Genomic DNA, 27,933 nt, shown 5'->3' with positions numbered 1-27,933 from the left:
CCCGGGGGTAGGGGTGAGAGGTGTGGCAGGTTTGCCGTTCACTCACCTTCTCCTGTGCTCGGGTCAGCTTCTTCTGTACGTTGCTGGCGATCTTCCCCGCCGTCACCCCCTTGCTCCCCATCTCTGCCATCCTGGCGCCGGCCTCGCCCGTAGCGAGCGCGGATAATGGCGCGGGGAGGCCGTGCGCGCCGCACTCCCAGCCTCCAGCCCCGGCCGCTGCTCCACCAGCCTGAGCCCTGGCTCCACGCCGCGCACTAGAACAGCTCAGGGGACTGACGGAGACGGAGCGTGCGCGGGGAGAGCGAGTGAGCAACGCGGGGATCCAGGGAGGGAGGGAGGGAGCCAAAGGAGGAGGGAGGGGGCGGGGAGAAGGGACCAGCCGCGGGCGGGTCAGCGGGCCCCCAGCCCGCCCCCTCCGGACATGACACTGCCTTTTAAAGGGCCATTCTGGGATCGGGATCTCACCGCCCAGGAGGAGGGATCCTGGAGGGCGGGCACTGGGGGCTGCGGGTCAGGGACTCCCCGGACGTGCTTGCGACTTCGCCTGGGGATGGGAACTACCTATGCTGTTCCCAATTCAGCGCCACCGTGACCCTGAGGCGTAAGTCCTCCTCCCAAGCAGATACCTCCTGCAGCTCTAGAAAGGTAACCAGGCGAAGGAGTTGGGTGCTTTCTAAAAATCAAAGACGACGTGCGGGGATATACGCGTGCATGCGTGGCCCTGGAATCCCAGAGTCCCCGCGGGCTGGGAAAGTGCCCTTCCAGGGATTCCCCTCCTGCTGGCAGTCCAGCGTCCGCCTCCTGCTGCACCCTGGGGCACGATTCCCTTTCTCTTTACCTAGCCCCACGCCGACAAAGCACTCGGTTTTTCCAGTTTGGCCTTTAACTATCATCCTAACGATCACCTAACGTCAACTACTTACTTAAAGTGAGCCTGGCACTGAGCTGGGTGATTTGGTAAGCGTTATTTCTCCCAGTTTCCAGCAGTCCAATGAGGGAGAGGCTCCAATTTATTAGCATTTTACAAATGAAACAACCAAGAAGCCAACCGCATCCTAGTGGGTGGGGGAGGGAAGGATTGCCTAATCCTGTAGTAGGAAGATGATTAAGGGTCATTCAGTATTCCTGAAGATAAGGTTGTCCTATGACACATACGATGTAATCACTAGAAGGGGAAGGACTTGCTATGACCTCTGTGGATACCAAAATTCAGGATATTCAAGTCTTTTATGCAAAAGACCCCTGGGGAAGTAGAAATAGGCAGTTATTTGAGACTTGCTGTTTAGCCAGGCTACTGTACTTGGGAAGTTCCAGGCCAATCAGAAACCCTGTGTCAAAATGACAGCTCAGGTTGTTCTCTGGCCTTGAGTGGACACACACACACACACACACACACACACATGATTATGCAAACATACACACATAGCAGAGTATTTACATGTAACCAACCGGCACTTGTTCCCCCACATACTTTAAATCATCTATGATTCATAATGTCTAATACATGCAAATATTGTGTAAATAGCTGTTTACTATATGTTTAGAGACTAAAGACAAGAAAAAAAAGTTCAATGTAGATATTTTGGTGCAGATGAAAAATTTCCCTGAACGTTGTCAGTCCCACAATGCAGAACTGCAAATAGGGAGAAGCAACTGTAAGATTTGTGCGGTATGGTATCTGCATCCTCTACTCAAAACCATACCACACCAGGATGTGTGACCAGTTCCAGGCCACTTAACTACCATGGAAGTTTTTCAGGAGCTATAGGTAGAGCTGAACAGAAATGAATGCTCCTGGTGGTTTAGATGTGTCCAACATATGGACGGGAACCAGGGTGTGAGACCTATGGAGCACTCACAGTAGACAGAGGAGTGAAGGTAGCTGGGGACAGGGTCTCGGGGATAGTGGGATTCAAAAAAGATTCTTGCAGGCTCTCCACCAAGTCCTTGTACCAATGGAGAAGCAGAGACAAAAAAAAAAAAAAAAAAAAAAGGCTCAGCCAACCTTCACAGTGGCCCATCTTGATCCCTGGAGCCCTCCTGATGTCACCTGGCTCTCCCATTCTGGACTTCCTCCTGGTCCATTAGTCTTCCTATTGTGGCAAGAAGAAGGGCTCAGCAGCTGGTCACCTACAAAATGACAAGCAAAGAACCAGCCCACACATGCACCAAACACTGGGAATGGAAAGTGCTATTGAAATTATCAATATGGGACCTATGTTAGATGCCAGGACACATATAAAGCTTGACACACGAATGACTCATGCCAGGGCTTAAGAAGTACCAGCAGGAGGATCCCTGGAGCTTGCTGACCAGCCAGACTGGCTGAAGAAGTCAATAACCTCCAGACCAGTAAAAAAAAAAAAAAAAAAAAAAAAAAAAAAAAAAAAAAAAAAATGAAGAGCAACTGAGGTAGATATCCAAGGATGACCTTTGATCTCCATGGGCATCACACATATGTACACCACACACTTAAATGCACATACATATACACACAAGAACATGCAAATTATTATTATAAACCTATGCCCAATTTGTGAGCCCAGCAAACAAAATCTAAACAGCATGGATTTCTAAAACAGCATTGTCCTAAATCTATGTTTACCCCGTGGTCCCCTTCCTAAGTTCACAATTGTCTACCATCCTCCCACAGCAATTATTTCTCTCTCTCCCCTCCCCTTATCCCCTCCCCCTCCTCCCAAATCTTATATACCCCTTGGCCTAAAACTTATTATGTAGCTGAGGATGACCTTGAACTTCTGGTCCTCCTGCCTCCACCTCCGAAATGCTGGGGCTACAAGTATGTGTGATGATGCCCAGTTTACGAAGTACTGTATATAGAGCCCAGAGCTTCATGCATCCTGTGCAAGTACCCTACCAACTGACCCACATCCCTAGGCCTGTCAGAGCAATTTCTACCAACACTCCTTGAGGAAAGAAATGAGCAGAAGTCAAATTCTATTACAGTCAGCCCCTGGGAATAGAAGATTCTGCTTCGTTGAGCTTTTGGGGTTTCAAAATATGACAGAGCAACTGAAATGTTTCTCATTGGGAAAGGGCTGTCCATGCTGGCACAGCAATAAGAGAAGCCTTTGGAGAGTCTTTCACAGTTTGGAAACAACAGGAAAGTGATGCCGTTGGCATAATTATTAATGAAAAGACAGCCAAGTATATACATGTGTTATCCTCAAATCTATGTAGGAATTAATTAGATGCCCAGGATAAAAGACTCAAAACAGCCATCCATCAAGAAAGAATGCTGAGGCTCTAGTTCCATCTCCAGAACACAAATAAAGAAGCAGGCTTGCTGGCTAGCCAGCCTAATTGACAGTAGAGCCCAGGCCAGTGAGAGACCTTGTCCCAAAAAACCAAGCTGGACAGCTCCTGAGGAATTATAGCCAAGGTTAGCCTCTCACCACGCTTACACACACACACACACACACACACACACACACACACACACACACCACAGCAGGGGGCAGTGGGGATAGAGTATATGCACTGTGCAGATTAGGGCAGCCATCTTAAGCAAATTAGCAATTCCAGGTAAAGGCGAGCAATCCTGTCTCAAAAAACAAGGTAGGCAGTATCTTGAGGAATGACATCCAAGGTTGTTGTCTAGTTTCAAGAAAACTATTTTTAGGGCAGAGAGAGAAAGAGAGAGAGAGAGAGAAAGAGAGAGAGAGAGAGAGAGAGAGAGAGAGAGAAAGGAGAGAGAGAGCAAGCAAGCAAAGGCTTGGGAACAGAGTATGTGCACTGTGGATCTGAATTTAGAGGAGGCAGAGAAACAATGCATGTTTCTAATAGACTTTATGTTTCCAAACAGCTTCTTAAATTTTTAATTTGTTTTAAATTGTGTGTGTGGGTGCATTGCATATGTGCATGGGATTGCAGGTGCCTACAGAGGCCAGAAGAGGGTTTCAGATCCCATGGAGCTAGAATTACAGGCAGTGTTGATCTACCCAACACAAGAACTAGGGACCAAACACAGGCCATCTGGCAAGGCAGAATACGAGTAACTGTTGAGCCATCTTTCCAGCTCCTTTTAGAACAGTTTTAGATTTACAACAAAACTGAGCTGAAGACACAGCCATTCCCCATATACCTGCCGCTCACACTCAGGCATAGCGTCCTGGTTTTGTTTCTGTTGCTGTGATAAGTTACTCCGACAAAAAACCAGTGTCGGGAGAAGGGACTTATTTTATCTCACAATTCCAAGTTTCAGTCCATCATAATGGAAACATCGCAGTAGCAAATGCTTAAGGGAACTAGTCACATGGCAAGCAGAGAAAATGGTGTCTACTCAGTGCTCAGCTAGCTCTGTACACTCTTACAGTCCAGGGCTCAATGGCAGGGAATGGTGCCACCCACATTCACATTAAGTTTTTTCCCGTCAACCAAGACAATCCCCACAGACCCATTTGATCTAGACACTCTCTTCTCGGTGACATTCTCTTCACAGGTGAGTCTAGGTTGTATCAGGTTGATAACACTAACCATGACGTGTAGCCTTTCCCTCCCTCAACATCTGCATCAGAGTGGCCCTTCATACAGCTGATTAACCTCATAATCTCACTTTTCTACTAGGTTCACTCTTGGTGATGTACATGTTATGGGTGTGGACAAGTGTTCAGTAACATGTTTACCATTACAGCATTATGCATACCATACATGGGGCAGTTCACTCTCTCCTATGTTCCAGCTATTCACCCCTCTCACCCCCAACTCCCATCAACACATGACCTGTTCTCATTCCGCACTGGAGTGCCTCTTCCTGAATGTCATAGAGCTGGAGCTGCACAGTATATTGCCCTTATAGATTGGTGTCTTTCACTTAGTAATATGTATTTGGGATTCCTCCTTCACTTCTGTCACATAGGGAGGGAAATGGCTTAGTGATTAAAGCGCTTGTCACAAAAGACTGAGGGCAAAAGTTTGGCAAAAGCAGAATCCATATAAATGCTGGGCAGGTATGGCAGTCTTTCTGTAATTCCAGCCTTAAAAAAGTAGAGACAGTGTCCCCAGAGCTAGTTGGCTAGTGAGCCATATCAGCAAGATCTAGATTTGACTGAGAGACTCTGCCTCAGTGACTAAGGTGCAGAAGCAATCAGGAATGATTCCTGATCCCCATATCCACTGACTCTTGTGCAAAACCATGCATAGAACACAGGCCTAGCAGACACAGGGCGTGGGGAAGGGCGAGGTTCCAGTATCTTTCCATGGCTTCGTAGCTCATGTCCTTCAGCACTGTATGACATCCCATTGTCTGAAATACCACCGCCGTTCCTCTCACCTATTAAGGCAGATTGTTCTGCCTTCTAATTTTGGATAATTGTAAATAAGTTAGCTGAAAGTAGCTGGTATTCAGGCATTTGTAAATATAAGGTATAGACTCCTTTGGAGAAGTATTAAGACGTGTGCAATTGCTGGACCACTTGGCAAGAATGAATTCAGTGTTAAAAGAATTTCCCAAGCTATCTTCTAAAGCAGCTGAATCATTTTTGCATTCCTACCAGCAAAGGCTGGATGCAACCACTCTATCCACACCCCTACTAGCTTCTGGGTGCTGTCTGTGTTCTGGGATTGGTTGATCTAATAGCTGTAGTGATGCCCATTGTATAGACATGCCCAAGATGGTAATTCGTTTCCTTGAAGAGAAACATGATTTCTTCCGATTCTTTTACACTTGAGGTTGTAAATCTAGTCTTTAAAGGCTGAGCTGTCTTTCCAGCCCTCCTTGAGTTTCTTTTATAATTCAAGAGCTGAAGAATGTTATTTATTTGAGTATCTCTTGTTATTATTTATATTATTTTATTAAAAATGTTGTTCTGCTTTATGTGTACAAATGTTTTTGCCGCTGTGTGCGTTGTGCACCACCTGCATGCCTGATGCCTAAGGAGGCCGGAAGAGTGTACTCCATTCCCTGAGACTGAAGGTATAGGTGGTCATGAGCCACCATGTGGGTGATTGGAATCAAACCTGGGTCATCTGAAATTGCACCCAGCACTCTTAACTGCTGTATCATCTCTTCAGTACTGGTACTCCTTTGAGTATCAGCATCTAACCATAGCCAGGATATAAATAACCTTTGCAGCCTCTTGCGCTTAGTAATGCGCATCTAAGAATCTTTTGTTGTGGTATCAGGACGTGCCATGCAAGTTTTCAAGAAAAGGAAGCAACATACAGCTTCGATGCCTATAAATGAAACAACGAGACCACCGTGGCACAAAATTCCTAAGGGCATAATAGAGGCACCCATACCATTGCAGAAATCAGCGTCTCTCTAATTGACCTTAAAATCCAGTCAACAAGAGGGAACTCATGCCTGGTACTAGAAACCAAGTAGCCAGCTACCTGATGCTGATGAAGACATGGATCTTGAGGGAGCGCCTACAACTGCCATTTACCAAACCAGAATAATTCCTACTTACATTCTAAATAGCTATACCCACATGTAAATATAGTTACCTCCCCCATCTAAGAAACGTCTCTTTGCAACAGGCAGAAATGATTACAGAAAACCAGAATCGATTGAAATACAAAGAACAAGTTACCATATGGCACCCAGCCCCATCTGTCACACAACTCCTGCATCACAGGCCAAGGATCAAGGATCATAGGAAAGACTGTAAGAGCCAGAAAAACAGGACGTTTACTATGAGAGTTCATCTCCTAGAAATATCAGAGAATCTACCCCTAGGAAGCCTCCTCAACGTGACTGCGTAAACAGGACTGAACAAGGATTACACCAATGGAGATGTTACCATATATGGAAAGGGGAAGACTGTGGGGTGTCACCAATAGGCAAAGAACCTCAGGCAACCAAGGAAGGCTGAGAGCAAATAGAAATAAGTCTTCTTTAGGTACGGACCCCACCCTCGACTGACTATCCATCCAATAGCAGGTGGCCAGCCATAAAATCATATATATATATACAAGTAACATTATATGGACCGAGGCGATTACATTTCTATAGTGTTTAACATAGGATCAAATCAAAAACTAGAGACCATGAATTTGAAAGAGCACAAGGGCAGGAGGAGTACAAGAGAAGGGTTGGAGGGAGGAAAAGGAAGGGGAAGATGATGTCATATTTAATTTCAGAAAAAAGAAAGCTTTGTGTCTTTCCATGGCTTTATTACTATCCTTTTAAAGATGGGAACTCAGAAATGAGTTTAACAAGGACACTTGGCTAGAAGATCCTGTGTGAGTTTACTCAGCACCCCGCAATCTCTGAGATAGACCAGCTTTATGCATTCACACTAAGAATGGTAGGCTTTATCTCTTAATATAGGGAAAGAGCTATCTTGCCCAGAATCTAGGATAATCTACAGACAGAACCAATTGTTTCAGAGAATCAAAAGTAGGATACGGTGTTCAAGAACTCATGAACTCAAATGACTCTCACTCCCTTGTTTGTAAAATACCACCAGCCTAAAGGTATCATGGAAGGGGTAGACAGACGAGAGTTCAGAAATTAGCTCCCTGTGCACTACCATTCTGTTCATAAACATCTCAAACTGTTCAAATCCTGTCTGTAATATAGGACTAATGTCGCTTTTAGGTTACTGTGGGAAACAGGACAAATGGTCACTTTACCTAGCAGATGCCAGATATTATCAAATCCATCTTCCCTTTCAATCCTCCCTCCTCTTTTTAACTCCTTTGGGCTAGAAGCATGCTTAACGCAACACTTTTAAGAAAGAAGTGTGGCCCGTTAAGGGGATGGGGCTGAGGGAAAGGTGACTAACCCACAGAGCACTCTCCTCAGAAAGCATGAGTGTAGCGCTCTCATGATTTGGTCAGTTCTCATGAGAATAGGTTGTCTAGCCACATAGCCCTCACTAGTGGACAATGCAGGCAGGGCCACCCAATCTTACATAGTCACCATCTAAAATTGTGAACTGCATAAACTTCTTCTCCATATATGTATGTACGTGTGTGTGTGTGTGTGTGTGTGTGTGTGTGTGTGTGTGTTTCCCAGCATCAGACATTCTATTACAGCAGTATAACATGTTGCTGTATGCTGCTATGTTATTATACAACAACTAAGATAGTAGGACTTAGGGGAAACGTTTCTTTTGCACCTGATATGTATATACCTAGCTTCAAGAGACTCATGTGAAACAGAGAGTTTAAGGATTTTTTTTGCAGGGGGAGCCTAGGCTGAGTATGTTGCTCGATGATTGAAGTTATGCAAGCCAGAGGAATTCAGATCCCCAGAGTCGATGTAAACCATCCACATGTAACTCTAGCCTTGGAAGGCAGAGACAGGGAAATCCCAGAGCAAGCTGACTAGTCAGAGATGCCTGATCAGTGAGCTCTGGGTTTGATTGAGAGAGCCTGCCTCAAAGACTAAGATGTAAGAAGATTGATGAGATCAACCTCAGGCACATAATCCGAAAAAGAAAACTTTTCAAGATGACAGTTTCCTCGTTTCTCCTCTCTGTCTTTGTTGAGCTCTCTCGGTCTGTGATGAGCCTAAAAGGTAGTGGATTGAGAAGACCACCCAACAATAGTGCTTGGTGCCACATTAAATGGCTCTTCTATCCACATTGCTTATGTGGCCCTGGGCCGAGAACTACTTGCTCTTTTCAAAGAAAGCAATCCCACTGGTCTGGCCAGGCTCTTGTTAGGAGATGGAAGTAACCTAACAACCCTGGCCCCGCCCTTAGGAGACTAGTGAATGGTGATTATTCCCACGATCTATATCTAGTCTCTTTAGTCAGTGTAGTGTGTGGCCTGTACCTCGGGTAAGGCAGGCGTCTGACCTTTGCCAGCTTTACCCATGTGTAAACAGAAGTACAGGAAAGCAAACAGCCCTTTGCCCAGCACTCCTGCAACAAATCGCTGCTGAGGTCCTATAGAGCCCATCCTGGGGAATGCTTCCAGAAGTTTACTATAATTATCCTTGTATTTCCTACCAAACAAACAAAACAGGGTTTATTTAAACAAAGCACAGAGGCAAAAAAAAAAAAAAAAAAAAAAAAAAAAAAAAAAAAAACCACTACCCCTGCCCCTTTTAAGCACTGCTAAAGCTTCACTAGTCTATAAACACATCAGTAAGCTATAGGGTATCTAAGAGAACTGTTCACTTCCTTGAATCACATTTACAGGGCATGGCACCCTTTAGGACAGCAGTGTCAGGGTCTATAACAAATGTGCACGTCCTGGGTTGCTGTGCGGTGCAAGTAGCATGGTGAAAAGTCAGGCCCATATAAATGTGTAAGTCGCAGTTGGCCATGTCTAAGTTTGGTGTACTTATAACTTGAGTATGAAGCTACCATTAAAAATAGCTCAATGTGCCTGGCAAAGTGGCTCATCGGCTAAAAGCACTTTCCAGGCAAACCTCATGACACAAGTTTAATCTCTGGAAGCATGGAATCACCCGGTGTGGTGGTATTCTTTTGTAATCTCACCACGCCTACAACAGATGGCCGGCTGACACAGGAGAACTGCCCAGGAATCTGAGGACCAGCTGACACAGGAGCATGCAAAAAAGAGAGACCTTGCCTCAAAACAAGGAGGAAGAAAACAGGCTCCGGAAAGTTTCCCTCTGACTTTCGCAAGCCATAATAGCACATCTGAACTCTCACATGCACATCATAAATAAATGTCTTAAAAGAAGCCCAAAAGATTGTTAAATGGAACTTGAAAATCCTGAAAGCTTTCTCTCCCCAAGGCACTGTTGTGAAAATGAAGAATTAATCCACACAGATAAGCTTGTCTATGACATGCAGATCTGACTCGTACACAGACTACATAAGGATGTACTGCAATTCCCTAATCAGAAGAAACAGCTCTAAAGACAAGCAGGCAAATAATTCAAAGAAACCCTTCCCCAAAGAAGAGTCCCAACTGGCAGTAAGTGTAACACACTAGTTAATATTGATCGTCATCTTGACCAGATCTGGGACCACTTAAGGAGCAAACTTCTGGACATGCCTATGAGTGAACATCTAGATTGTTTGTTGATGTGGGAAAATACATCCGAAATATGTGCAGCACCAATCCATGGGCTGGGATCCTGAACCAAAGAAAAAGGGAGAAAATGAGGGAAATATGCCATTGATCTCTCTCTGCTTCTTTCTATGAGTACACTGCAGCTGTCTTCAGGCACACACTAGAAGAGGGCATCGGATCCCATTACAGATGGTTGTGAGCCACCATGTGGTTGCTGGGAATTGAACTTAAGACCCCTGGAAGAGCAGTCAGTGCTCTTAACTGCTGAGCCACCTCTCCAGCACCTCTCTCTGCTTCTTGATTGCAGATTCAGTGTGACCAGCTCCTCCCACTTCCCCCATGATGGGCTGGGAGCCAAAAATATATCCTTTCTTTCTTAAGTTACTCTTGTCAAGTATTTTGTTATGGTAATAAACAATAGCTTATACATATAATAGGAGACTCATCTTCCCTCTTCTTTAGGGGAAGTCAAACTGAAACTCAGATGGGCTAACACTGCACATGGACAGAAAGAAGTAGCTCAGATTAAAAAGATTGAAACCATCAAATGTTGGTGAGAGCCTGATCATCTGAAATTCCACCACAGCTGGCCTTCCCTCTCCCATGTTCCTCCTGCTTCCTTCAGGACAGATTTTTCTTTATTCTTGCCTTTTTTCCTGTCTCTTCTTCTATCCAAATCCATCATATATATCCAAAATCCAATTATGAAGCCATTGAGTTTTTAAATCCCAAGCGACTGTGTGTCAGGACACACCTAGATGGATAGAGGTGGTTTCCCAACTTCACACATCACAGGTTTGCCCAGGCTGTACACAGTTGGGACTCTGAATCTATCTTTTCTAAAGATAGGTGTGGACACACACACACACACACACACACACACACACACACAAAAGCAGGAACACACACAGACGCAGCTACTTGGCATGGTATCTTTGGCTTTGGTATCAGCTTCCCCAGTGTAGACTGACCATTTTGTGTATTGTATGGATGCCTCCTCACCTATCAGTTAAAAAGCCTACAGCCTGTGGCTTAGGCAGAAAATAGAAGTGGGACATTGGGAGGGAAAATAGTTCTGGGAGAGAAGGAGGTGGGGGAGGAGACCAAAAAGAGGGGAAGAGACAGACACATGGGCACATGGTACCAGCCACCGGGCAAAATGTGCGTTAAAATAAATATTTAGTTATGATCTAGTAAGAGTAGAGCCTAGCTATATTGAACAAAATATTTGTAAATATAATTTAAGTCTGAGTCTTATTTCTGGGATCATGGGACTGGGAGGCAAAACCGGAACTTAACTCAGTATCCCAGAGTTCCTTCTTTGACTCGCATAACTTAGGCAAGTGACTCTTTGCCATACCCCCCCAGAATGCTGTGCTTGCCTACCTAATACACCTAGTACCTCTGCCACACACTAGAAAGGTGTTCTGTCCTAATGGAAGAATGAAGCTCTCCACCTTTCTTTTAAGAGTTCTAGGAATCCAGCCCCCAAGGACCTCCTGGTCTCCGCCCAGCCCCAGCCCCTCTCTTCCTAGCACATCCACACCTTAAGGACTAACAGTCCTTGTGTTTGAGCAGCAAGCACCTTAGGGACTGATCCACTTGCCCAGCTCTGGCCCCAGTTCTTAACCTGACAGTGAATCAGGGTGCCTCTTCTTCTCCAAGTGATGATTAAAGTTGCAGAGGAAATGACACTCACACAGGGGGAAAAAAAATCACTTCCCGTTCAGGTGCCACACTGAAAACTTCGAACACACTTTGCAAGATATTGGTTTTTTTTCTTTGAGTAGAGGTAAATCCATTAGAGAGCCATAGCCTTCAACTCTGCCGTTGGGGGGATAGAGACTGGGTCTGGTTAACAGTAGCACCCAGTACTATCCGTGGGACTGGGCACAGACCAAATGTTCAGGAAATGTACCATGAAAGGGCTGTAGGAACCATCACCCAAGCTCAGATATGGCCCTTAGCACTGGAAAGAAAATGGGAAGACCTTGGCCTCTCTAGAGGTTGGATCTCATCCATGGCAAGTGTATTTGTCTAACCTTGTCTGCTTAGCCACTTCTCATTCATGGCTGCTCTTTTATGTGTATGGGTGTGTGAGTGTGTGAGTGTGTGTGTGTGTGTGTGTGTGTGTGTGTGTGTGTGTGTTTATGTGTGTGTGTTCCTGTAGGGGCGGGGGCTGTGTGTGTCAGTGGACAGCCACAAGTGTCTTTCTTTGAGTACTGTCTATTTTGGTTTCAGAGACAGAGCCTGTCAAATAAGCTAGGCTGGCTGGACAGTCAACCCCAGGGATTGTGCTAGCTCTGGGGTTAAAAGCTGAGCCACTGGGCCCAGAGTTTCTTTAATGTGGGCTCTTGAGGGTAAATTCAGGTTCTCAGGCTTGCAAGGTACACACTTTACCAACTAATCAATCCGTCCCAACCATCCCCACCCCCTTCTATGTGAACATTGGCTAAAATAGGTCTGGCCAAGACATGGGGCTTTAAGTCATATTTAGCTCGCTTTTTCCCTGATGCTCTGACTTGCTTCCAAAGTCATCATCTACTAATCCTGCCTGGCTGCACAACTCCAGGAGCTGGGGAAAGCTCAGGGGATGCAGCTGGGCTTGGCCTGACTGGGCCTTGAGGACAGGCTTACTGGGACAGACAGACGCACATTCACGGAAGTGCAGGTGGCCAGCATTACTCTTGCAATGAAATCATGGGTTTTGCATTTTGCATTTTACAGAAGAGGACGCGACATAATCATGGTTTTTGTTCACTCCAAGTAAACATCTGACAATGTCCAATTCAACGGGCTCTGCCCTCGGTCACAGCGGTGCTGTCAGATTTGTCAGATGTCGCTCATCCCTGCCCACAATCCTCCCTGCCCACCAGTGCTTGCCTCTTTTTAAGGCTTCCTTTTCTTTCTATCACGTGTGTGAGTGTATATATGTGTGTGTGTGTGAGTGTGTGTGTGTGAGTGTGTGTATGTGAGTGTGTATGAGTGTGTGTGAGTGTGTATGAGTGTGTGTGAGTGTGTATTGTGAGTGTCCATGTGTGTGAGTGTATGTGAGTGTATGTATGTGTGTGTGTGTGTGTGTGTGTGTGTGTGTGTGTGTGTTGTGAGCCTGTGGAGGCCAGAGGACTACCTTAGATGTCATTCTTCCAAGCCATATACCTTGTTTCTAAGACAAGGTCTTTCTCTATCCTGGAACTCCCCAATTTTGTTGTTGTTGTTGTTGTTGCTGTTGTTGTTGTTTTGTTTTTCAAGACAGGGTTTCTCTGTGTAGCCCTGGCTGTCCTGGAACTCACTCTGTAGACCAGGCTGGCCTCAAACTCAGAAATCTGCCTGCCTTTGCCTCCCAAGTGCTGGGATTAAAGGTGTGTGCCACCACCACCAGGCTGGAACTCCCCAATTTACTGAGAGGATTCTGCAAGCCCCAGGGTTAAGCTGCCTCTACCTATCTGACACACCTCTGAGCTTGGCTGTTGTTTTGGTGTGGTTGGGTTGGTTTTGTTGTTGTTGTTGTTTATTTGTTTTGTTTTAACATACACAGAGAAGGAAAGACAGGCAAGCACACACAGAGGAGGGGGAAGGAGAGGGCTAGTTATCTTCAGAGCCCACCTTCTGAATGAGACAACTGTTTTCCTGGAGGTTTGATTTGTTCTGTAGCCTTGGACTTGGCATGACCATGCCATAGAAAATAGGTCTGTCTTCGCAAAGGCACTTGCCATTAAGCCTGACAACCTGAGTTTAATCCCCAAGACCAATGTGGCAGAAGGAGAAAATGGTTTCTTGAAAGTTGTCCTCTGGCTGGCACACGCATGCCACAGCACAGACTCGCCTCCACGATACACACTAATCACTAAAGCTAGTGAGCGACTTTTGAATTGCCTCGTTGAACACTTGACTGTGCCATCATGAGAAGTGTCTGATACTGACTGGACCCGTTGCTAAGGTGATGATGCTTCACGGCTCCATAACGACAGGTCGTTTCACACCGCAGTGAGCAGTGGAGTTTCAGGGAGGTCGTTTGTCACTGCCCAGAATCTGATCCCCAGTGACTCTTTGATAGGAACTTTCAGTGTCCAGAATGACCCATTCTATGACCTGATTTCTCACTGGGAACCACAAGGAGAGATTTTCCAACTCTAACATCTTTCTTATTTCCTGTTTCAGAAAACAAAAAACAAAAACAGGATTGTGTCTCCTTATTCCTAGAATGAGGAAATGGTAGGACTGCCATCAGTAGTGAGATGAAGTGGGTGTCCCCACTTTCACTTTCTTTTTAAACATTGCTGTCAATGCACTGAGGTATTTTTAATTATTATTTTTTAATAAGCTTACAAAATGGCTGGTTTCTTTTTTGTGTCTTCATACTTAGTTTCAGTTGACTCTTTCTGCTGCTCCCTCCGGCCTGTTAAAGTTTTGTTCCCAGTGTTCCCTCTCCCGTTTAACAAATGGTATGTTATCACCTCCCCAGCCTCTCCCTTAGACCCTCTTTGCCCCTCTCTTGGCCCCACTTAGCTTCCTGACCTCTACTTCTTACATCTCACAACTACATACACATAGGAGACATAAAAGCCAGGACCTGCAACCAAATAGAGCAGGCTGTGCCTGTCTTCCCAGCCTGGCTGCCTCGTTTAATGGTTTCCAGTACCATTTATTTTCCTGTGGTCACTTTGTTTTGTTTTGTTTGTTTGTTTGTTTGTTTGTCTTCTTTGTTTGACTGGTTGGATTTGTTTTGGGCCTTTTGTTTGTTTGGGGGAGGGGGATGGTTTTGTTTTGTTTTGCTTTTTAGATAGGTTCTCCTGACATAGCCCAGGCTATCATCTGGCACAGCCTCCGGAGTGCTGGGATTACAGGCCTACACCACAACACCTAGCCTAACTTCCTTCCTTCCTTCCTTCCACCCTTTCTTTCTTTCTTTCTTTCTTTCTTTCTTTCTTTCTTTCTTTCTTTCTTTCTTTCTTTGACATTTTCTATCAGTTTAGTGCTTTATCTTTTTGATACTCACATTATCCTAGATTTGGCCAGGTCTGAGATCTGTAGAGTAGGCCAGCAGACCGAAAACTCCTTTGAGATTTCTGGTCACAATCCAGCTAATGCTTTCTATTCTAGAAGACTATAGTTTTTGTTATCCCTGCCTTGACCTGATAGCAGAAGACCCACCCACATTACAAAGGGCTGCCTTTGTCATTGACACCAACTGACTATGTATGTCAATCACAGCTACACGATGTTCTCCACCAGCAACAGTTCTACTAGTCTAACAAAGCGTCGGGTCCAACCACCCCAATACACAAAGCCCACCAACCCAGAGGCTTCTTTTCTTCCATGTACATTTCAAGCTCATTGCTACATATTGAATGCTGGTGCCTCTCTCTCAAATTAACATGTTGAATGAGAAAGTTTTACTGAACGTAAGTAGCAAATTAGGTCATAGTTGGAAGGCACAAGGCTTTAATTTTGTTTGTTTGTCTTCGTTCTGCCTTCTGTCTTGGTTTGTTGGTGGTGGTGGTCTTCTCGTCTTCCTCTTCCTCTTCCTCTTCCTCTTCTTCTTCTTCTTCTTCTTCTTCTTCTCCTTCTCCTCCTTCTCCTTATCCTCTTCCTCCTCCTCCTCCTCCTCCTCCTCCTCCTCCTCCTCCTCTTCCTCCTCCTTCTTCTTCTTCTCCTTTTTCTTCTCCTGCCACAGACTGGGTTTCTGCAGGGATCCCCTTGTTCCACAGGGTGATAAAAACTCTGGCCTGGTGAGCAAGGAATTTGGTGGGTGATAAACAGAGTTGACACAAAGATGTGTGGTATCTGAATGTATTTCTTAAAAATGGCATGAGGCTTTTACAGTCATTACAATAGAGAAATGAGAAATCTGGCAGCTCAGCAGTTGAGGTACACCTGAGGCCACCTGAAACACACTGGGTCTAAAACAGGAGCCATCTCCTCTGGACTGGTGCAGCACCCCCGGGCTCCAAGCATGCTTATGCTCAGGCCGCATGGGCCCAGCCAGAGTCGGGGAGGGGGGGGGAAGAAGAGGGGCTGCAGGTGCGCCAGCTAGGAGGGTAGAGGCTCGAAGCTCATGAATCTTGAATCTAGAATCTCGAATCTAGAATGCTGAACACACTCTCTCTCTCTCTCTCTCTCTCTCTCTCTCTCTCTCTCTCTCTCTCTCTCACACACACACACACACACACACACAGACACACACACACACACACACACACTCAGCTCAAGGTCCCGCCCATCCTTAGTAAAAAACGCCCACTATGCTAATCTTCTGGACTAGTAGAGACTTGTCTCTTACGTGCTAATTCTTAGAGTGGGTTTAGCTGTAGTACATGACTGAGAATGAGGATTCTACTTGACCTTGCCCTGGGATAAGTCTCCCATTCTGTAAGCTTCAATGCCCTAACCACAATGCCGAAGGCAATTAGTTTGGATGGGTAACATTCTTTAGGAAATTTCAAGCCAGGGTTTGGCTAAGATGTTGGAACATTGGTAAAGGTCAGAGAGCAATGTCCAATTTTGTCTAGCTATTAATAAATCATATCTTGGTGGGCACCTAGCACGCAAGTTCACAAGGACATATCTGGGCTACCTCTGAGTTAGGGGCTGCCACGACTGACTGAATACTCAGGAGTCTGGCTCTCTGTGAGTACACCTCAGGTCTATGATCAGGTTTATTAGACCTGTCATGCCGACACAACTGAAGTAGTCGAGTGGGCATGGCATTCTCCTCCTTCTTCTCCTCCTCCTCTTCCTCCTCATCCTTCTTTCTGTGATAAAATATTCTGATAGATGCAATATAAGAAGAAATATCCTATTCTGGCTCACAGTTCAAAGGGACAGTCCATCATGGTGATGAACTCAAGTCAGCAAGAGCAAGAAGCAACTGGTAACATAACGTCATACCCACAATCAGAGAGTGACGGATACTTGTGCTCAGGTTACTTTCTCGTTTTTTATACAGCCCAGGATTGTAGCCCAGGGAATGGTGTTACTCACAATTAACCTCAGTTAACCTAATAAATACTCTCCAACCGAGGCCGTATTCTCAAGCGATCCCAGTCCTCAAGGAGACAAGTGAAACCACACCTCACCAGCCCTCGGTCTTCCAGGAGCCCTAGTGCCATCTCCATGGCTCTTTCTGTGTGCTTTGGCAGAGAGTCAGAGTTGAGGAGAATGAGCAAGTGGACCTGCAGACACGAGGAAAAACTGGAGCCCAGCAACCTTGCCCTCTGCCCCCCAGGCCTGGAGCTGGCAGGACAGGAGGACTTTATGGGCTTTAGGCTCAGCACTGACCCCCACTTAAACAGTTTTTCTCTATGCTGACTTCTCTCAAAGCTGGAGCTTAGCTTTAAATAGGATATGCTTTTAAGCACACACTCCAGTTCTGCTTTTTAAGTTCCCTTTCCCCTTTTACTTTCAGCAGAACTGGAGAGAGGAACGATTAGAGATCGGCACAGCTCAGAAGAAGAAAGGAAGGAGAGAAAGGTGGAATCTCCACACACTGTCTGGCTCCTCAGACAGGCTGGCTGGGGATGCTTCTGCCCTGGTAGACTGGTCTTGGATATACTGGCCCCTGGGCCACCATGAAACAGCAAGTGCCACCTCTGAGCATATGCCCTAAGTGTCTACCTATGTCCTGATGAGTCACCCTGGCTGCTCACCCACTACCCCTGAAGCTTATCTGCTGGGTCCCCAGCACCTTGGTATGATTCACCCTTGTTCTGCAGTTTCTGTCTGAGCCTGGCGTGAGGAAGGATTATTGCTTGGCCTTTGTAAGTGAAGAGCTTGCACGTCTCACTGCTGCACACTGGTTAAATGGGGAAGTGGGGGCGGGGAAGGCAGCTGGTTGGTTCTGTCATTCCCATCTTAACATTCCAACACATTACCCTGTCCCTCCCATCCATCAATCATTTCACCTGCAAAGCCACATCTCATCTCATTTCTGTTCAGACTGCAATGGTCCCACCCTCCAATACCACCTCTCTTTAAAACAAGAGATTCATCAAAGCTTTGGGACTGGGGCACTTTTCTCGATTGCTAAAGTACTTACTTATACAAGCATGTGAACTAGAATTTAATCCCTGAAACCCATGTAAAGAGCTGGTCAACTGATCTGGAAAGATGGCTCAAGGGTTAAGAGCATTTACTGCTCTTCTACAAGACCCAGGTTTCATTCCCAGCACCCATATGGTAGCTCACAACCATCTGTAACTCCAGTTCCAACATTCTTTCTCTGGCTTTCATGGGCACCAGGCACACAGACAAGGTGCAGGTAAAACGCATATACAAATAAAGTAAATCTTAGAGAAAAAAAAAAAAAGAAGCTAAGCATGATGGTACACCTTTAATCCCAACATTGAAGAAGCAGAAACAGTTTGGAGCTTGCTGGTCAGCCAGCCTAACCTACCTGGTAAGTTCCAGGCCAATGAGAAATCCTGTCTCAAAACACCAAGATAGGCCAAGCACGGTGGCAATTGCATTCCGTGCCAGCACTCAGGAAACAGAGGCAGGCAGATAGATCTCTGAGTCAGAGGCCATCCTGAGCTACATAGCAAATTCCAAGCCAGCCAGGACTACACAGTAATACTCCGCCTCTGAAAACCAAAACCCCAAACAAAACAAGATGTGCACCAGCTGAGTCCACTCTTTCTTGTTCTCTACACTACAGATCAATGGTGTGAGCATATGCTTATCAATGGTGTGAGCATATGCTTTTCTAACAGTCTTAAGGATTGGGGGTAGGAAAAGGCAACTGAAATTCATTCGATCTACCATTTTGAGCTAATATTTAAAGAGGTTGTTTGAATGCTCATGGCATCCCTATGAACTAAATATTAATTATCACTTTCATTTTACCAGTGAGAAAAGCACGATTAAAGCTAAAGGTGTATAGTGTGTTTAAGATGTCATAGCTGAGAAAAAAAAAACATGGGCATCATAGCATATGCCTTTTTAATTACAATACTTGGGAAACAGGCAGGTGGATCTCTATGAGTCTGAAGCCAGCCTGGTCTATATAGTGAGTTCAGGACATAGCTTGGACTGTGTAGGAAACTCTGTCTGAGAAAAGAAAGAAAGGAAGGAAGGAAGGAAGAAAAAGAAAGAAAGAGAAAAGAACAGATATCATGACTGACAAAGAATAACACTGCATTGCTGCTAAATACAGAAACCAGAGCCATGTCCCACACTGGTGAGTGAACCACAGTCTCATCTAACTTTGTAGGTCTCTGTAAACTCTGGATCCTCTGCCTCAGGACACACTTGAGAACTCCAACTGTACGCCATGCTGCCAAAGACCTTCCAACACTGCCACTCCATTTCTGTTCATCCATTCATTCATTCATTCACCTGTACATAGTGTTCTACACTGAGACTAGTTCATCCATTCGTCCACCTGCTCATGACATCACACACTGAGAATAGCCATGTTTTGGACTCTGTAAGAGCAAGCGGGACCTGGTCCCAGTCCTTGTGTACCTCTCTGCTGCTAAGTGGTCCCTCATCTTTCAGATGGAGATGCTGAGAACGGAAGGGAGAAGACTTTCCAAGTTCACATAGTGAGAGGGGCTGGAGAGACAGTGTGGCTGATGAAGAGTTTGCCAATCCTCAGAACTCACAATTTAAGCAGAGGGTGGGGGAAGATCTCGGTGTGTTGGTGCACACTTGAAAGTCCAGAAGATAGGGATGCAAAGATCCCTGGGATTTCTGGCCAGTCAGCTACTCTGGCAGTCCCAGACCCTATCTCAAAAAGTTAAGGTAGATGGTGCCTGAGCAGTGATCCCCAAGGTGTCCCCAAGGTGTCCTCTGGCACAGACTCCCCGCCATGAAAAAGTGTCATAATCACTACAGGGCTGACCAAATCTCCTCTTTTTTACAAACTTGTTCCTAATATTCCCTGCCTTTTTGAAAATAAATTAGATACGGATACTGTTGAAAAACTGGATTGCACACTACAGATATTTCTCCCAACAGTAGTTGTAGGCCTTACAACATTTGTCTTATGTTTCCAAAGCTAAAATGACTTTTACATGTTATTTCTGCTTAGGATATGTTGAAAGCTAAGCGTAGTCATGCAGACCAATTACTTTGATGCTGAAGCAGGATAATCATGAGTATGAACCCAGCTTACTACACATATAATCTCCTTTTCAGACATATAAAATATGCCTTCTGTAACTTTTTTTAATTAAATGATCCATATAGAAATTCTTAATGAATTTCACTAGGTGGTGGTGGCACACACCCTTAAATCCCAGGACTTGGGAAGCAGAAAGCAGATCTTTGAGTCTGAAACAAACCTAGTCTACAGAGCAAGACACAGGGAAGCCGAGGCTAAGCAGAAATCTTGTCTCCAAAAACCAAACCACAACAAAGCAAAATCTAAAAGAAAAGAAAAGAAAGGAAAAAAAAGAAAAAAAAGTTTATGAATTTCAACGACATTTATGAAAGTTAGCATGTTAATATTGACAAATTAAAGGAAAATAAATGGAACACACATGAAAGATTTGCTGGGTTTTGCAAGTAGACCCAGATCTAGATATTTTCTACAGAGCAGAAATGACATGAGAGGCTGAAGAGCTGGCTCAGTGGTTAAGAATGCATGCCGTTCTCACAGAGGACCTCATAGAGACCCACAGTGACTCACAACCACCTGTAACTCCAATGCCAAAGGGGTTAGATGCCTGTGACCTTCAAGAGCACCAGCACTCATACACACATACATACTCACTCACTCACTCACACACACACACACACACACACACACACACCTAATTACAAATAAAAACAGATCTTTAAAATCTACATGTACCTAATGTGCAACTACCCTGGGTTCAATCCCTACCTGCAAAAATTAAGCAAAACCTAACCTGCACGGCTTACTTATGAAATAATAGTAATACTCATGTCCCCACTTGGCTTAAACACCTTTGCATACGCATATTGAAAAGGGTCTCATTGCATTCCCCATATCCTTTAAACATATCCTATAGCCCAGAGTGGTCTCAAATTCACCATCCTCCTACCTCAGCCTCCACAGTACTGGGCTTCAGGTATACGCTACCATTCCTGGTCAGCAACTCAGATTGTTGACATATGCGTATCTGCACTTTTTAAAAAAGTATGTTGTATAAGTATTACTGTGTCAGTAAACACCACATTATTCTTCAATTTCTAACATGCGTTTGTTTATTTATGTATTGTGTATACACAACAACCTGCAGGAGAAATTCTCTCCTTCTACCATGTGTGCCCCGTGCAGTAGGGTGGTGGCAGGTACTTTTACTTGCTGAGTCATCTCACCTGTCCACAACATCATATTTAATTGTATAAGGCCCCATTGTGGACCTTACGCTGTACTATATTGTCTAATCAATACCTTATTTTTGAAATTCAAATTTGATTTCCAACTTTTGCAACTGCAGATCAACCTTAATTAATATGCTCACATTGTGCAATAGTCTTCAGCTAAGAACTGTGGCTAACATGGGCTGTATGATTTGGAGGAGACTTTAAGTCTTTGTGTCCTAACCTGCAAAATGAAATAAATCCTGTGCTGTATGTTGTATTAGCTGATGGAATAGTGAGCTGATTCGTCTAGCTTGACACAAACATAGACATATCTGAGAAGGTAAGATTGACATGGGGAGGCCCAGCCCACAGTGGGCAGTGCCCTTCCTGGGCAGGCGTTTCTGGGTTGTATAGAAAAAAGGCTGACATGAGCCATGGGGAGCAAGCCAGTAAGCATTGTCCTCCGCATCCTGTATCCTCCACTTCAGTTTCTGCTTCAAGGTCCTGTTTTTGTTTCCCTCAGTAGAAACAAAAACCCAGGACATGCAGTCAAATGCCTCCCCCACCACACACGATTTGCCTGTGGTTGAGATCTTTATCACAGCAATAGAAATAGAGGGGGCTGGCAAGATGGCTCAGCGGGTAAGAGCACTGACTGCTCTTCTGAAGATCCTGAGTTCGGATCCCAGCAACTACATGGTGGCTCACAACCACCTGTAATAAGATCTGATGCTCTCTTCTGGTGCATCTGAAGACAGCTATGGAGTGAGCAGGGCCATCCTGAGATCAATTCCCAGTAGCCACATGATAGCTCACGGCCATCTGTACAGCTACAGTGTACTCATGCAAATAAAATAAATAAATCTTTTTTTTTTTCAGTTAAATCATTTTATTTGAGAAAAAGAGACACACGAACCCTGCCATTCTTGCGGGAGGCGGCGGTCACATCCAGATCCAGGGGAACCTGCGAAGTAAAAGACGCGGTTAGGATCGTGACCAAAAGCCGGACCGCACCAAAAGCCGGACCACGGGAGCGGCGACAACTGCCTGGATGATGGCTAGCCTAGGGACCCCACCAGTCCAAAAGGAGAGAGAAGTTAGAAACTCATGAGTACTTGAGTCTAGTGCTGAAAGGATAGAACAAAACCCCAAGCAGCTCCCAGGCTGAGTGGAACCTCAGGTCACTGGCCTCTTAAAGAACCACCCCTCTGCCCCACCAAAACACCTATCACTATTAAAGAGTACCCGGGTATGATGTTTATAATATTGATTGTCAATTTGTCTCTTAGGAGACAGTTCTCTGGGTGGTCATTGAAGAAGTTTCCGCATTGTGTTGAAGTGAGTAGACCCTCCCTAAAAGGGATTGACATCACCCCATGGGCTTCAATCGTGACCTACACTAGTGTGTGTCCCCCTCTGCATCCCAACTACAGGTACGATGTGACCAACTTGCTTGTCATTCCTACCATCATGCCTTCCCAGGTGACCTGTACCTTCAAACTGTGAGCCTAGCTAAACTCTCTGTCAAGTGTCTTGTCACAGCCATGAGAAAGGTAACCAATAGTGTAAGGACTGGTGGAGTTTGCAAGCTAGAGCACCCGGTGCTCATTCGCAAAGCATTTGCAAGCATGACCACCTTTGGTGACCTCTGACCCTAGAGTAGCCAGCACCAACATCTTGTAAGGGTCAGTTCTCCCATCCCATGCTTTAGTAACCAAGGAATTCTACACAGAACTCTCAGGGAAGGCTGTTGAAAACCCTCAAGAAACCCAAACCTAAGATCATGAGAGACTCTTTAGAGAACCCAGCAGGAGACACTCTAAAGGAAAAGGCCTGCAGTGCTGTGGGTGTTTATTGCTTCCTAAACTTATGCTAAATTATGCTATGACAAACTGTTCTCTAAACCAGTCTGGGCAGACACTGATTTATTTCATCTTAGAGGTCACTGTCTATCACAAAGGGAAGGCAAGGCAAGAACTTAGGAAGCAACTGGAGGCAGGAACTGAAGCAGAGGCCATGGAGGACTGCTGCTAACCATAACAAGGTCAGGCACACATTCAGCTACCTCCCAAGACCATCTGTCAGGGTTGGAACTGCCCACAGTGGACTGGATCCTGCCACATCAATTAGAAGTCAAGAAAATGGTCCTCAGACATACCCACAGGACAATCTGATAAAGGCAGGTCATCCATTGAGAGTCTCGTGGCATCGACAGTCATATCTAGGAAGGCATATCATATGTCTAGGTTTGGGTCAAGTTGACAAAAATTGACCAACACACTCATGTTGGAACTTTAATTTCTCAAGTCACATGACAATGGAATGTGGGAGTGATATATTTGGTAGGTGTTGAGTCATGGGCCTGTCCTCAAGAATAAAATGAGCTATTAATGAATCAGTGAACTAATGAGTTAGCAAAGAAGTAGGTCTGTTTTAAAAGTCAGTTCAATGCTGGGCATGGTAGTGCATGGTTGCAACTCCAGTGCTCCTGAGGTAGAGGCAGAAAGATCAGAAGTTCAAGGTCATCCACAGCTATGAAATAAATTTGAAGCCTTCATGGGCCACATGAAAACTGGTCTCAAAAACAAAATAAAAGGGAGTTGGGGAGATGGTTCAGCAGTAAAGAGCAATGGCAACTCTTCTTGAAGACCTGAGTTCAATTCCCAGCGCCCATACTGGTAGCTCACAACCATCTGTAACTCCAGTCCCAAGGAATCCAATGCCGTTTCTTTCTGGCCTTTCCAGGTACCAAGTACACATGAGATACACAAAAATACAGGGAAAATACTCACACACATACAATGAAAAATAAAATAAAATTTAGGGCTGGAGAGATGGCTCAGTGGTTAAGAGTACTGACTGTTCTTCTAAGAGGTCTTAAGTTCAATTCCCAGCAACCACATGGTGGCTCACGACCATCTGTAATGGGATCCCGAATCCCTCTTCTGTTGTGTCTGAAGACAGCTACAGTGTACTCATGTACATAAAATAAATAAATCTTTTTTAAAAGTCATTAAATACTATTAGATTGGCCACTCCCATGAGCCACCTCCATGTGCCACCTGGGCCGCCTTGGGTTCTCTCTTGCCCCTCCAGCAGGAAGCCCTCAGTCCTCATCTTCCCAACTGCAGAATTTTAAGAAACAAATTCCCTATGGTTAGAGCCTGATCCTCTTCCTGTTGACTTCCTGTTCCTCTTTGGTGTAAAAAGCAGAATAGCAGGAGAGAAAGTGGATGGAGACAGACACTAGAAGAAAGGGTCAGAGAGGGGTCTGGGGAGAGTCATGTAGGTATGAACTGAGAACAGAGTGGGCAGGCAGTAAGGGCTCTGGCTACTGAACTTCACAGCCACCACAGGCCTGTGTCTAACTTCAGCTGAAAGTTAGGTGTCATTATCAATCTTTGACCTAGTGATAAGAAGAGAGCTCAGTTAGTTGGTAAAGTGCTTGCATTTTCAAGGACCAGAGTTCAATCCTCAGAACCCACTCTGGGGAAAAAAAAATCCAGGCATGATTACACATGCTTTTAATCACAGTACCAGTAGCTTCCTAGAGTTTGCTGGCTACTAAGCCTAGCTGAATTAACAAGTTCTAGGCCAGTAAAGAGTCTATTTTAAAAATAAAAAAAGCCAGGCTGTGGTGGCGCACGCCTTTAATCCCAGCACTTGGGAGGCAGAGGCAGGCGGATTTCTGAGTTCAAGGCCAGCCTGGTGTACAGAGTGAGTTCCAGGACAGCCAGGGCTACACAGAGAAACCCTGTCTTGAAGGGGAGAAAAAAAAAAGTGTCATGCAAGCTTCCAAAGGAGAGAGGTATATTGGCTATTTTTATAATACACTCATCAGAGAGGAGGGAGCCCTGAGAAACTGCCGTGATCAGGCTGTAGGCAAACCTGCAGGGCATTTTCTTAATAAGTGACTTATGGGAAAGGGCTCGGCCCATTGTGGGTGGGGCCGTCCATGGGCTAGTGGTCCTGGGTTCTATAAGGAAGCAGGCTAAACAAACCATAAGGAGCAAGTATGCAAACAGCACTCCTCCGTGACCTCGGCATCAGCTCCTGCCCCCAGATTCCAGACCTGACTTCCTTTGATGATGAGCTGGGATGTGGAAATGTAAGCTAAATAAATCCTTTCCTCCCCAAGTTGTTTTGTTCACAGTGTTTCATCACAACAATAATACCCCAACCAAGACAAGAAGTGGCCAGTAGTCCTACCCAGTTAGGAGCTTATGAGCTAAAACCATGAACAGCATAGCACATAGCACAAAATCCATAAGCGTGCAGCTAGGTCACACGTAACTTGGCAGTAATCAAAAGCTTTGTAGCTGGGCAGTGGTGGCACATGCCTTTAATCCCAGCACTTGGGAGGCAGAGGCAGGCAGATTTCTGAGTGCGAGGCCAGCCTGGTCTACAGAGTGAGTTCCAGGACAGCCAGGGTTACTCAGAGAAACCCTGTCTCAAAAAAACAAAATAAAAAAAATAAATAAATAAAAGAAAAATAAAAAAAGGTTTCTAATTGGTCTTAAGGCCTGCTCAAGCAGATGGAATTTATGCCTGGTACTGAAAACCTAGATAACTCCTGAAGACTACTAAAGTCATGGATCTTAAAGGAACACCTCAACCACCACTTCATTAAATCAGCTTAATTCCTAACTACCATCTAAACATTTATCCATAATTATACTCACAGATAAGAGTATCCCTCACCTCTCATCAAAAAAAAAAAAAAAAAAAAAATTGCAACAGACAGAAACCATTAAGAAAACCACAACCTTTCAAAATACAGGAAACAAATGGCCACGTAGTGCCTGGTCTCAGCTGACACACCCACAACATGATTCTTGCCCCCAAGGCTTGGAGATCACAGAAGAAGGAGAGGGGAGACTGAGAGACGGAGGAACGGGAAGCCAGCTCTGAGATAACGCCTCCTAGAAATGTCAGAGAAGCTACACCCATGAAGTCTCATCAGCATGGCTGCCTTAACAAGACCTGAGCAACAGTGACACCAGTGGACATGCCAACGTGGAAGGGAGGATGCTCACAGGACAAAGCCCCAGACAGATAGCTATGGGCAACTGGAGAAAGCTGAGAGCCTGAGAGATGGTCTCCCCTGGGAAAGAGCACCCCAACTGGTGATCCAACCCCAAATGGTCACCATGAACATATAAGTAACATCATAAGGAATGAGCGTGTGGTGTTTATGTATTTAGAAAAATATGTAAAACAATAATTAAAGAACAAGAGGCCATGGATTTGAGAGTGAGCTAAGAGACACATGGGGGGAGGGGCTGATGGGAGGGGAGGGCAAGGGAAAATGATGTAATTATAATTTCAACAAAGACAAAAGGTAGCTGGAGTCTGAATAAGACACCTGAGATTATCTTCTGGCCTCCACACATGGATAATCATAGACAGACAGACACACACACACACACACACACACACACACATACACACAGAGACTTGTGTGCACCTGCCAATACAAATGCACTTGCACGTACATAAACTTGCACACAGAGAGATAAGTCTTGGAGCTCAAAGGTAGTCTTGAAAGGCTAAACATTAACGTTAATAGCTAATAATTAATATGGAGTATGGATGCCACACCAGTTTGCTGTGGAACTCACTCTCCCTAGAGGTGCAGACATTGTTTCCATTTGCCTTTTGCTCATAACTTCACTGAGGCAGACGAGGGGAATCCCTAGTGCTGGAGAGGTAACACAGGTCAAACTGTGACCTCCCCTCCCTTTGGCCACTAAGCCGTGGAGATGTCTTTTGCTTTGTTTTGAGGCAGGGTTTCAGTAGGTAGCCCTAGACTGCTTGGAATTCACCATACAGATAGACCCCTCTGGCCTCCCAAGTGCCAGGATTAAAGGCATGTACCACCACACCTGGCCTGCATCATGCTTTTCACCAAACTAGCTTTGAAAGCAAAGATCTGTTTATTACCTGAACCTATCCTCGCCCCTGCCCCTCACATAGCTGTGAACCCTGGTCTTTTGCCTACAGCTGTTCCTGACCTCTAATGCTCACAAATCTTTCAAAGGTTCCACATCTGGACTAAGCACCATGGTCTCTGAGCACTTGGAAGAAAAAGCTGGTTCTCCAGTTAGTTCATTTGTTTGTCTGTCCATCACAACCTCTCAGATTAGGGGCACTGACCCAAACTCTGGATAGGCACTGAAAACGTGGGCCTGAATCACAATCACACATAGATTTTAATTTTTTTTTTTTTTAGATGGAATCTTTCTACATAGCCCTGACAGACTGTGGTTTGAAAATAAAATTTTCAAATAATTAAGCTATTAGGAGGAAAGAATTTTATTTTTCATACATAACTACTTTAAAAATGAAACCATCCATTACTTCTTTTAGCTTACAAAGTACCCTAGAGGAAAAACGTCCTTCAATGTGCTGCTAAAATTCCTTCCCTGGGAGAGATATAAGTAATCTCTCTCTCGCCTCCTAGGTCTCAACAATTAGCTCAAGCATGGGTCCTCATCAGTTCACCCTGGGGAACCAGTGAGTTTACGTGGCTTACTGGCTGCACAATAGGGGAGGGGTTATGGCTGAGAGCATGGGCAGCCTTAAAGCATCCACACGGGAAGGTCTGCACCTAGCATGTAGATGGAGCCCTAGTCCTTCTCCGCCTGGAGACTCTAGCCCTTCCATGAGAATCCCAAGTGCAATCAAGGAAGG

At 45.1% G+C, this 27,933-nt stretch overlaps 1 protein-coding gene and 1 long non-coding RNA gene across 20 annotated transcripts in view; one reads left to right on the top strand and one right to left on the bottom strand.

Moving 5' to 3' along the window:
* The window catches only part of Bin1 (bridging integrator 1), a 61,119-nt gene extending 60,783 nt beyond the window's left edge, over positions 1–336 (bottom strand). For 4 of the 18 annotated variants that reach the window (XM_031365241.1, XM_031365244.1, XM_031365246.1 and 1 more), the window contains exon 1: positions 47–333. In XM_031365241.1, coding sequence (XP_031221101.1) covers positions 47–130 — 84 coding nt within the window. In that variant the 5' untranslated portion in view covers positions 131–333. Of the gene's footprint in view, positions 1–46 lie in introns of all 18 variants that reach the window. The other 14 variants (XM_031365249.1, XM_031365243.1, XM_031365248.1 and 11 more) reach the window with 6 other exon arrangements.
* On the top strand, positions 225–21,525 carry LOC116086954. 2 transcript variants are annotated; one of them, XR_004117208.1, is made up of 2 exons: positions 225–305; positions 17,375–21,525. It is a non-coding gene; the product is annotated as an uncharacterized LOC116086954 (long non-coding RNA). The 2 variants fall into 2 exon arrangements; XR_004117209.1 differs by lacking the exon at positions 225–305 and adding an exon at positions 393–645.
* The last annotated feature ends 6,408 nt before the right edge of the window (positions 21,526–27,933 follow it).

This window comes from Mastomys coucha, unplaced genomic scaffold (genome assembly GCF_008632895.1).
Source record: "Mastomys coucha isolate ucsf_1 unplaced genomic scaffold, UCSF_Mcou_1 pScaffold13, whole genome shotgun sequence".
Lineage (NCBI taxonomy): Eukaryota > Metazoa > Chordata > Mammalia > Rodentia > Muridae > Mastomys > Mastomys coucha.
The sequence above is the reverse complement of the archived record's forward strand: the minus strand, read 5'-3'. Positions and strand labels throughout refer to the sequence as shown.